General features: G+C 43.6%; 1 protein-coding gene across 8 annotated transcripts in view; it reads left to right on the top strand.

Annotated features, from left to right (window-relative positions):
• DIP2C (disco interacting protein 2 homolog C) overlaps nt 1-12,414 on the top strand; it is a 1,002,241-nt gene that overhangs the window by 703,188 nt on the left and 286,639 nt on the right. For all 8 annotated transcript variants that reach the window (XM_069211176.1, XM_069211178.1, XM_069211177.1 and 5 more), the window contains one exon: nt 5,593-5,702. In XM_069211176.1, the coding sequence (XP_069067277.1) occupies nt 5,593-5,702 (110 nt within the window). The remainder of the gene's footprint in view (nt 1-5,592; nt 5,703-12,414) is intronic.

Genomic DNA, 12,414 nt, shown 5'->3' with positions numbered 1-12,414 from the left:
GAAAATCAAACAAAATCCTTTGTGCTAGAGAATGATGTCCCCTTCTACGATTACAGAATAATTCAAACCATGCTGTGACTGTAAAAAACAGATTTCAGTCATGGCCTTGTACAAGGTGTGTCTCTGATACCTGGACTCAGTTGTGTAACAGGTGTGCGCCCTCATGCACCCAAAGACCGATCTAGGATCCCTCCCAAAGCTTCTTCCGCACAACATCATCTTCACGGTCAGAGTTTTCCGGTAAATAATAATCACAGCCCAAACAGAAGCACATGAAAGTGGGACAAATGGATTCCTTTAAGGAGGCCATACTGCAGATATTTGACATAGTTCAGGCACCCATTGCGCTCCATCGGGCCCTGAGGATTCGCAGGTGCTTGCATTCAAGATACTGCGGGTGATAGATCCTCACTACAGTCTTACCCCCTTGACCTGTAGCAGGTTGACGACTCTGGAACAGATTTCCACATGGGCTCCATGACCTACTCTGGTCCCTCTCTCATTGACACCACCAGTGACTGAAGAGGATCTGGTGTGTATACCAATGTCTGACCACAAACAAGCTTCAGCCCAATAAGATTGATGTCAGGTTAAAAATTCCTAAAGTGCTACTGGTCACCATATAACCTGATTGTGACCCAGTGTCTCGACAAGGGCAGATATGCCATTAGAGGCTTCACTACCTTTTTGGCTCTTATTCTGACCAAAGCTTACCACTATGATGATGATGATGACAATCAATGCAAGGACATAGAAGAGGTTGGTGAGCTTGACGCTTCCCCCAATCAAGGGTCGATTTCTCCATTTTGATCACCAACAAAAGAGAGTGTATCATTTGTAGTGGCAATGAAGCTAAGGTGGACCTATCACTGCCCTAGACTGAGACAAAGATTAATGTCCTTAAGCAAATCTTATGCCTGGGACATCTACAAATGAGCCCTTGCTTTTTTTCATTGAGGCCCTCACATATCCCTTAATGGGCACCTAGTCAAATTTATTTTCTTGCCCACTGGTAAGTAGGCAGATGGTTTGACGTCACAGACCGTCACTTGGCAATCATCATTTTCTTACTAAACATGCTACTCCAGTGAATCTGGCTGTTCAGATTTCAACCAGCAAGGTGAACCCCTATTTATTTCCCATGACGTCTCCGGATAAGGAGTCTTAAAGGATTCATGCATTTAAAAAACCAATTGGCCTTGGCTGGCCTAGTATTGAGATCGAGCAACGCAGTCTGCTTAATGGGCCTATATAAGCATACCCTCTAGGACATGGCCAGCAAGATCTTGTTGATGGTCAAGGAAAATCTTAGGGCGTCACTGGCTCAGACACTTCAGGATATTCAAGTTGCAGCCAAATACATGGTTTGTTGTGGACTTGACACTGTGGATTGAAAAGGAAGGTCAGCTGGCATTTGTGATCCACCACATGCGTGGATGCACTCCACAGGATTTTGTGGAGATGTACAGGCCTCTGTCTTGAATCTGCCTATTGATGGTTCATGCCTATTGATCGAGAAAGACAATTCTACTTTGGAACACCTCAAACAAACTAGATAAACAACATGCTCCCTGGGTCTTTTGATTCCTGTCAGAGTTTCCTCACCTGTTGAGGAAATTTCGAGACTACTCTAGGGAGCTGGCATATAGGTCCGTATTGCTGCAATCACCCCAGTCTTTTTGCGACCAGGGATATGGATCTTGTAGGTAACATGCAGGTCAACAAGGGTGCCACTCCTCCAAGTCCAGTTCACTTGGGCCAACAGCCACCAAGCCATTAGTGGCACACAAACACCATGTGGGAGGCAGGATGCAGCACTATCTCCAACAGTGACTATCCATTAAGGTCCAACAAATGGGTCCTTCAAATAGTTCAGTAAGGCTATGCCCTACTCCTTCTTTCTTTACCACCAAATCTTTCCCCTACATCAGCACGCATCTCAGAGGAACACCTGTCCATTCTGTTGCAAGAGTCACACATTTTACTTTCCAAAGGGACAATCGAGAGAGTTTCGGACTTGGAAATAAAAGAGTGTTGCTACTTTCACTGTTTCCTTGTGCTAAAGAAGTATAGGGGCCTTCAGCCCATTTTAGACCTTCGACCTCTGAATGTTCTTGAGTGTGATCACAGTGGTCTCTCTGCAACTTCGTACGTCTGGATACCAGGCTGTCCCCTACAACGAGCCAAAGTCACACCTGGCTCCTTCGCAGAGGTTTCCTTTCATTGGAGCTGTCCTGGATACTGTACAGTTCAGAGCCTTCTCTCCATTGCAACGAGTCTAGGATACTAGAGCAATGATGTGATATTACAGCTTCAGTCCTGGATCTCAATGGAGAGCAGCTCTGAGGCTTCTTGGCTTTTTAACCTCCTGCATCCTCCTTAGTCGAATATGCCAGGTGGCATATGCAACCTCGGCAATGGAATCAAAATTTCCAGTCTGTCCAGCACCAAGAAAACATGTTGGGTACCGTTGAAACTTTGAAGGAGATGCCACCCAATCTGTAATGGTTTCTACTCAGCCACAATTTGACCACTAGAAGGCCCCTCCCCCTTTCCCACCCAAAGCTGACTTTGGTAACGGATGCTGGCTTGGAGAGAACTGGGAAAACTGAGATCAGAGGACTCTGGCCTCTAATGAAAGACCAACTCTATCAACTTGCTGCAGTTATGAACCACTCAGTTGGCCTTGAAGGTCGTCTTACCCTCCATCAAAAGGAGGCTGGTGCAGATTCTCATGGTGAACACCACTGTCATTTTGTATTGCACAGGGTGGAGTGGGGTTCTGGGCCCTGTACCAGGAGGCCCTGCTCCTCCTAAAGTTTGTTAGAGTGTCAGGGTATCTTCCTGATCATGAACCACGTCAGGGTCCTTGGCTGTGAGAGCGATCAAGCTTAGCAGATTGTGTCAGGCAGACCATGGAGGTGATACAGGTCATCTCCCAGCAATGATGAGAACTCTGACTAGATGTTTTCTCTGCCGTTGAGAATATGCTGTGTCAAAAGTTATACACGTTGGAGTTGCAATGAGAACACAAGCTCAGCGATGCATTACAGCTAGTGTGAAGCTCAGGACTACTGTATGACTGGGTCCACTCATTCTGTGGCCCCTGATTGTGTCGAGAGTTCTGGTCATGAGCACTTGTGCTCCATTTAGGCTTCGACTTCGGGAGAACCTCCTGTCTCACCAACAAGGTGGAGTTCTGCACCTGAATCTAAGAAATCTACACCTCCATGCATGTAGGTTAAGTGTCGGCATTCAACTGTTTGATATGCCGGCGGAAGTGGTGGATATCATACTTGATTTCAGGTGCCATTCCATGAAGTTCATTGATGCCAGGCGATGAGACAAATGCGGTCTGATGTTCTTTTGTTTGTTACCCATTAAGGCCTTTCAGTGCACACGATTAACGGCTTTTTGTCTGCCCCGTTTGCGTTTGCTGGACCAACCGGCCTGGTTTAAATCAGCTTTTTTTTTAAGAGGTTTATAAAATGCTTAACATGCATGTTTCCTCCTAAACCAGTGCTTTCCAAACATTTTAGCGTCACAACCCAATTTGTAGAGCGACAAACTTTTCTGACTCACCTACAATTGATAGGCATAGGACTGGGCGATTTTTTTCAATGTAAGTAAAGCATCCCATGGTAGCACACTGTCAATTACGAACAGCACATTTTTCATTCAAGAGGACACTGAATTTGCGTAGACATACAGTTTTACTGATAAAACTATTTTACACAAATAATATTGTGTATAAATCAAATTTCAGTGAATATCATTTGTGCATCACCATTTGTTTAGATCCTATTAAAATCGTTCTTTCGATCACACTTCAGAATTACCAAAAATATATGATTGTTTGTTTCCCTAACTGCTTAATGTGTACAATTTATTAGTTACAACAATTATAGCAACACTCCCTTTACCAAAACAAGGTAGTCCCACACTTCGCTTTTCTTTTCTTTCTCTGACTGCAAAGTTAGAAGTCTGTAAATTCCAATCCACATGTTAAAAAGAAGCAGTTTGTCATAAGATAGAGACTGACATTTGACCTCTGTCTTTGAAGTGTAGCAAATGTGACAGGATAAATGCAGAATTTTAAGGCATCCATATTTATTGCTTGGACTTCCGCAACCCACTAGTGGAACCGTCTGTGATGCAATAGTGGGACCTTAATTTGGTCTTAATGTTTCTCATGTGCTCACTCTTCAAGGAGGTGCATAGCTACTAGCTGCATCTCTTGACTTTGAAGGTGGTCTTCCTCGTTGTAATTACTTCAGCTCATCGCATGAGTGAGCTTCAGATACTGCTGGTGCATCTGCACTATAGCACTTATTTTTCCAGACAAACTGGTGGTGAGAACTCGGGCAGCCTTGTTATCTAAATCCTTCCATGTTGGGCAATCTGTCACCCTACTTATGGTATTTTTAGAATAAGACCGCTCAACAGACCTTCCACTTGGGGAGGTACTGCTTTGGTATTAATTCTAAGGTGAGAAATTAGTGGTTAGGAGTATCCATCAGGGGAATGGGTTACTTACCTTGGTTAACACACTTTCTAGTGGAGGGTGTATGTAACCGCGTATTCCTTACTGCCTTCTCGTCACCTCATAACGCAGAGGCATCTTTTTCATGTCTGAAAAGGTCCTTTGTTAGTGATCTGCAGACTGGTACTACTTGCTCTATTAAAGGTCATACGGCTGATTCAGTGTATCTCTTTTTGCAAATAAAGTTTTTTGGTATGTGGAACGTTTTGCCTTAAGGCTGCTGAATGTTCTGATTCTGTATATTTTGTCACTTTTTTGTTTTAATAATTTTCAGCCAATATTTTCCTGTCTTTCTCCTTTAGCATCTGCTGTTTTTTATTTAAGTTGTCATATTGTTTTAACACGCTGGCGTAAAAGGATTGTGTATTTATATTTCCTGTTGGTAATTAATTGATAATTAAGGTTGAACAGCATTGTTTCTCGAATGTGCATGTCAAGGTTATTGTAACGTCTACTATTTTTCAGTCACCTGTCTGTTTACGGTCAGCCACTTGTGAGTGCAGTTGTTTTCAATTTGTTACCAGGTCATTTCAAAAGCAATGGGTAATCGGTCTTAGTCATGGAAAATATGTTGGATGTTCAAGATTTGTATGAACTTATGAATTTCAGGACTTTCTAAATGTATGTTTCAATAAACGTAAAACCAAGAATTACAAGTAAATTGGTGCCTCTATTTATAAATGATAAACTGTACTCGCTTTTAATTTCAGCACACAATCAAAAGGAAATAATTGGGGCTAGCAAGAAATTGTAACCTTTTATAAGAGCAAAATTATGTATTCGAGAAAATGAGAAAGAGTATAGGGGAGTACTGCTTCGACAGTGACATGCCTCAATTTAACAATTTTGCAGTTTGGAAAGAAAAGTGATTCTGTATTCTTTCTAGCATGTGTGTTTTCACAGTTTATAAATTTGAAGACGTCTGCCAATACTACATATGTTGCAAAAGTGTTTTACTAAAGACAACTACCTGTGTACATGTCTGTCTTATTTATTATGTTTGTCGACTTGGAAAGCTGTTTTTAATTGGCTTATTTAATTATTTCAAGGGTGGCCAAAGCTGCTGTGGTTTGTCACGGAATCAAAACACCTTTCCAAACCTCCTCGCGATTGGTTCCCACATATCAAGGATGCAAATAATGACACTGCTTACATTGAGGTAGGATCACATGCTTTATTAATATTGTTGTAGTATATTATGTATTTCTTCGAATTAGGGTTTGCTTCTGAGAGTCTTGTTGTCCTGCCAGTTTTTGTACTTCAGGGTCTTTGTGTAAAGCAATGCACACATTCTAGAGAGTTCACCTAACATAATCACTTGCTGCAACAGTGTCATTGAGGCCCAAACACCACAAAAGCATAATCACTTTGTGCAGATAGCTAAGTAGCAAAATATTGTCTTCAGTTGAACAACTAAGTCACTAATGTTTCTGGAAAGAGAGGCTGGGTTTTGTTTTACAAAGGTCTGCAAATGCAGTACACTTTGAAGAAAATGTCATCAAAACTTTGTCTTTTGTTGCCACTTTGAAGAGAGATCTTGATTGACTTTTGTATAAGTCTTCATAACAAAAGTATTAGTTGACCTTTTGTGCAAAGAATAGATTCTTAGACATGGACCCAGCAAATACCAGCTAAGAAGACTTGCGTCCATAATGGGTATGGGGTGTAGTTTAGGCGTCTGCATTTTCATTTTTGGGTGAGACTTGGTATCTTAGCCCCAAGTCACCTGGGAGACCTTTTTCTCTGTGATGAACATTTCCAGACGTATTCCACCAGTTGCCAAAGACCATCCACTTCTCCTGGATGTTGTCCAATTTACGTCATCCAATGCGTGCATTAATGTCCTTATATATGTATATTTTATGCTGTGTTGATTGTTAATGCTAGTATATATAGTTTCAGTTATTTAAGATGTGGGTTGTATCTCAGCATTGAACACAAAGCAAAACAATATTTTTGTAAATACTTACAAAATCCACCAGCATAAAGAAGAAAAAAAAACACTCATTAGAAATAGTCTTTTGAGATAATCTTCAAAAGGAAAACTGTTTTGCCCCTTTGGGAAACTGTTGGACTTTTTTGCTTATGCAGGGTCATCCTCAATCTTTTTGCCTCCTGCCTCCTATTTTTTCTGACCTGTTGCTGTTGGCTTTTGAACTCTGAGCACTTTACCACTGCTAACCAGTGCTAAAGTACATATGCTCTCTCTGTAAATTGTATTGTTGATTGGTTTATCCATGATTGGCATATTTGGTTTACTAGTAAGTCCCTAGTAAAGTGCACTAGAGGTGCCAGGGCCTGTAAATCAAATGCTACTAGTGGGCCTGCAGCACTGGTTGTGCCACCCATATAAGTAGCTCTGTAATCATGTCTCAGACCTGTCACTGCAGTGTCTGTGTGTGCAGTTTTAACTGTAAATTCGACTTGGCAAGTGTACCCACTTGCCAGGCCTAAACCTTCCCTTTTCTTACATGTAAGACACCCCTAAGGTAGGCCCTAGGTAGCCCCAAGGGCAGGGTGCAGTGTATGGTTAAGGTAGGACATATAGTAATGTGTTTTATATGTCCTGACAGTGAAATATTGCTAAATTCGTTTTTCACTGTTGCAAGGCCTGTCCCTCTCATAGGTTAACATGGGGGCTAGCTTTAAATCTGATTAAAGTGTAGATTCCCTTTGGGAGCGGATGGACATGTGGAGTTTGGGGTCTCTGAGCTCACAATTTAAAAATACATCTTTTAGTAAAGTTGATTTTAAGATTGTGCGTTTGAAAATGCCACTTTTAGAAAGTGAGCATTTTCTTGCTTATACCATTTCTGTGACTCTGCCTGTTTGTGGATTCCCTGTCTGGGTCAGTTTGACAGTTGGGCTGGTTGCACCTCACACTAGACAGTGACACAAAGGGAGCTGGGGTGTAGTCTGCATTTCCTGATGAGCCATCTGTGCTAGGAGGGAGGGGAGGAGTGGTCACTTACACCTCAAAGGGCTGTGCCTGTCCTCACACAATGCAGTCTCTGACACCCTGGTGAGTGTCTGGGGCCTGGCCTGGGCAAGGCAGGATTTCACATTCACAAGAGACTTTACTTTGAAGTAGGCCTACCTCAAAGGAGAAATTGGGTATAAGAAGGGCACCCAAAACCACAGACTTTAGTAACACTTCTGGAACCAAGAGGAACCTCTGCCTGGAGAAGAGCTGAATAGCTGAAGAAGAAGTGCTGCCCTGCCTGTGACTGTGCTTTGTGGAGCTTTCCTGCAGTGCTGCTTCTGCCAGAGTAAGAGGGCAAAGACTGGACTTTGTGTGCCTTCCATCTTGTGAAGAAATCTCCAAGGGCTTGATTTAGAGCTTGCCTCCTGTTGTTTGAAGTCTCGGGGACAGCAAAGACTTCTCTCTGCCAGCACCTGGAGTCTCTGGAGAGACTCCTGCTCTGACAAGTGGTGCCCTATCCAGTCCCTGGGCCCTTGAAAGGAAAGCTGGTGGAAATCCAAGGAAATCGACTTCGGACGACTCCGGACCGACGCCACTGCTAAATCCGGGGACGCCGCCTGCACCCGACGCCGTGACCTTCGCTGGAACGCCACACTCTTCGCAGGCCCTACGCCGCTGCAGCCCCGCTAAAGTCCGCGACTCCGTGGAAGTCGCCGCACCACGTCGTGACCAACGCCGCTCGAAGTGCGCAGATTCAACGTTTCGCACAGACGCCGCGATCCCTGACTTCGCGCATCGGCTTGTTTTCACTCGTCACCAAAGGTACTGTACTTGGGGGTCTATGCGACTCCGTGTCCGGCGCCGCTGGTGTCGGCTTGTTGGGAACGACTCCGTCACGACGCCGTGTTAACACCTCATCGAAGCATTTTGTGTTTCTTAGCGCTATTTTTGAGTTTAATCTTTAAAAATTCATAACTTGACTTGTGTATGTCGGATTTTTGTCGTTTTGGTCTTGTTTTGTTTAGATAAATATTTCCTATTTTTCTAAACTGGTATTGTCATTTTGTAGTGTTTTCATTAAGTTACTGTGTGTGTTGGTACAAAAACTTTACACCTAGCACTCTGAAGTTAAGCCTACTGCTCTGCCAAGCTACCAAGGGGGTAAGCAGGGGTTAGCTGAGGGTGACTCTCTTTTACCCTGACTAGAGTGAGGGTCCTTGCTTGAACAGGGGGTAACCTGACTGTCAACCAAAGACCCTATTTCCAACAGAAACCATTAAACACTTGCATTGATCCACAATTCTAGTGGTGCTGTGTTATAAGAGGTCCTTGCCAAGCCTGAACTTCTTTGTTTTAGATTATATGGTTCTAAAGATCTGGTTGTCTGTCTGTAGTAGGTCTTAAATTCTAAGGAGAGTTGACACACAGGCCTTTGCGTTAGGTTGGTAGATAGAAACTACTATGAAAATTGACATGTGAACTAAGCAGGCCCACTTAAAGTGGATGGCGGCTTTCTTTTAATTAGCCAGTAAGGCAGTATATGCGTCATATGATTGACACAATGTACTAGCCTGGTTACATTATAAAGCCCTATCAAGACTTGGACGAAAGAAGTATAATTGAGCAAGCCAAGACAGAATTGCCTGACTTAATCCACAAATGGGTAGAGCCTTTATCACAGTTACAACATTAGAAAGTCGATTGATTTTTAATTTTTCTCTTGCAAAAACTTTCTCTTACAGCTAGTTCTGTCATATACAAATGTGAATGATAGAAGCATGAGCATTAAGCAGAAGCCTGCAAAATTCGGATTCAATCAGAATATTGATTCTTGTTCCACGCTTGGTGAAACCCTTAAAAAATCGGATGACTGCGGATAGAAATTTTAGAGGAAAAAAAACCACAAATGGTTTGACAGTGCTTGCTCGACGGCCTATGGAAAATTACTAGTAGCTTGTTTCCCCTCCAAATGTTCTTATTAGCATTTTGCAATGTGCGAACAATACAGTACAGAATTCTCCGGCTCAAGACACATAACAGCAAAACAAAACAGTCCAGCAGCGTAGTAGCACCCCCGCCCCCCTCTCCTGCACTTGAGGAGCCCGAAACAATCATTATATTCCATCCAGGGATTGGCTCTGGGAGGTAGGGGGTGGGTTGGGGCCAAGAGTGCATGTGCACATTTTAACTAGAAGGCCTGCTTTTCAACCCTGTCGGAAGAAGGGCAGGCGGAGCCAGTAAACATCCATTATTCATTCTCTCACTCATACCTTTCTCTGCCCCAGCCGCAAAGCCCTGCCAATGCCCACTGGGATGGGGGATCCTACTAACTGTGCTACAGCGTGTCCTGGCCTTCCAACATCACCTGAGAGGTCACCACCGCAGGCAAAACCAGAGCTGATTCATCCACTGTTTCCTCTCTGTCCTCTCCTAGGAGGTCCACAATCGCCTCCCACAACTCCAAGTCCCTCGCTACATTTTCATCCGTGTGCACCAATTGAAGCCCACATTCTTCAGCCACTGCACACTCTAGCAGGTCAGCTCCCCATTTGCTCTGCGCTGGTGGTACCAAACTGCTCCAATGAATGGTTATATGCCACCTGGCAAGCACCAGTCCCAGCTGGGCAAATCTATACCCCATCTTCCTACCTTTCTCGGGGAGCAGCAAAAAAGATTTAGAAAGGAAATCACAAATTTGCGAAGAAGTTCGTGGATGTAGGAGAGAATATAGTGATGTGATAGACCGCAGGAAGAGCATCATCAGAACCGATTCTTGGTGCTAACTTATCACTGCAGGGAAATTAAGTGATATTGGTACTTTTTGGAATATTATTAATCTACTTTATTTCCACAAGCCACGTGCCCCAGAGGTGGAAGTTTGATCCCAGGTGAAAGTTGGTTTGCCCACTTTAGTTAGCTTTCTTCATCCATTCAGGCTAATAGGGACTGGTCTAGGAGTCTGAGCATCAGGAAATGTGTTATGAGCATTTGTGTCGCCCTTTTGAGGTTGATGGGATAGTTGCAGCGATTAAGGATAGCCCAAGTGGTAAGGCATCAGGCCTAGACGAAATACCTACTGACCTATTTAAAAATAATACAACCTTTAGGGCCATATGCTAACTAATGTATTGAGGGCTACAGCTAGGTACTCTCTCTGAGCTAAATGGTTGGAGCTCACAATTGTACTGATGTTTAAGGAGAGTAATAGGAATAACCTCCCTTTCTATTGGCCAGTATCTCTGTTGAATTCTACAATTAAGAAGTTTGGGGAGTGCTTTTGGCAAGAATTTGAAGCATGGGCTGAACAGAAGGCAACTCTCTCAGATGCCCAGCAAGGTTTTCACCATGGCTTAGTGATGGTAGAACAGTCCCTTAATTTGTATCTACCTTCTGCAAAATATACTAAAGCCAAGGATGCTGCTATTCATCTGGCATTCATCAACCTGACTAGTACATTTGTCCCTGTCAAAGATGAGTTCTAAGTGGAGATGCCCTTGATTTGCCTCTTAAAAGATGTGCATAGGGATGCTTCAGCAGAGTACACTTTGGCCCAAAGAGTGAATGCACTGAGCCCATTTAATCTGTTAGAGTGGTCCGGCAAGGCTGCATTTTTGGCACCTTTCATCTTTTTATTCACACTTTATAGTAATGGACTATTTAGTTAAGTATGGAAAGGACCTACCCCTTGTGGGCAAGTGGACGATTCCCATGCAGATGTTGCAGTTCTGCTGACTAGAAAAGAAAATGGTCTTCCGTGCCTTTTAAAACATTTTACCTTTTTTATGATTAACTTAGATCTTAATCTAACTAAAACATTTACTATGATTTAAGGGCCAAGGAACACATCACATTTAACAGAGGACTCCATTGTGGGACAGATTAAGACCTTCACATACTTAATTATTCCCTGTCATCCCTCACTCGTTTGGGCCCACCTAATCACCATCAGATCTCAGCAACTCTCTAGATCTTTAGAGGTGATTTTTAGGTTTACACAGAAGCTTGCCAACAAACCCATTAACCACTTTGGTGGTTGGACGTAATGGTTATGTCCTCGGCCACAGCGCTCGTTGTTCTGCCCACCGGTGGGCAGATGGGGCAATTACCCCCGATCCACTCCCCGGGGAGGGCAGAAGGCCTACTAGATGCCAGGGAATTCATAACAATTAGTGGGATGGTGGCTACCAACCACTATGGCCATGGTTATGCCCCCACCCCAACTGAAGGGGATAACAGTCTTTCAGCCCTCCTCCCCCCCCGCACCTCCCCTCCCCCCCCCGCACCTCCCCTCCCCCCCCACACACACACACACACACACTAAAAGATTTTAACCCAACTGCAAGCAAGAGGACATTTGATTATTTTGGGTTTTGATTTTACATTTGGGCCATGAGAGCTTGGCTAACTCTAAAAATCATCCAACTTGGAATAGTGAGGGCTGCACTTTTTGGACTTCAGGACGCTGCCATCTAGAAAAATCTACGAGACCTAGACACATCTGAAAACTAAACATCTGGGTGAATCCAGGGTGGTGTGCTTCACATGCACCCCGCACCATTTTCTTACCCGCAATGCCCTGCAAATCTCCAACTTTGCTTGAAATCACACTTTTTCCCCACATTTTTGTGATGAAACCTTCCGCAATCTGCAGGAGTAGTCCACATTGTTGCATCTATACCAATAAAAATTCTACCCCATTTGTCAGCCTAAAAATGTCTTTTTTCAAACTGCCCTGTTGGACCGGCTTTGGTTCCCCTCAAATGCGACATGTGTTTGGCTCTTCCCTTTCACAGGCCCCTGACCCACCTACACAAATGAGGTATCATTTTTATCAGGAGACTGAGGGGAGCGTTGGATGGTAGGATATTTGTGCCGGTGCGGTGATCCCACACAAATGTGGGGAAAATGTGTGTTTTTTTTTTTTTTAGCTAAATGTGAGGTTTACTGA

Source organism: Pleurodeles waltl, chromosome 10 (genome assembly GCF_031143425.1).
Source record: "Pleurodeles waltl isolate 20211129_DDA chromosome 10, aPleWal1.hap1.20221129, whole genome shotgun sequence".
Classification (NCBI taxonomy): Eukaryota; Metazoa; Chordata; class Amphibia; order Caudata; family Salamandridae; genus Pleurodeles; species Pleurodeles waltl.
Note: the sequence above shows the minus strand (reverse complement) of the source record. Positions and strands in the feature narration are given on the sequence as shown.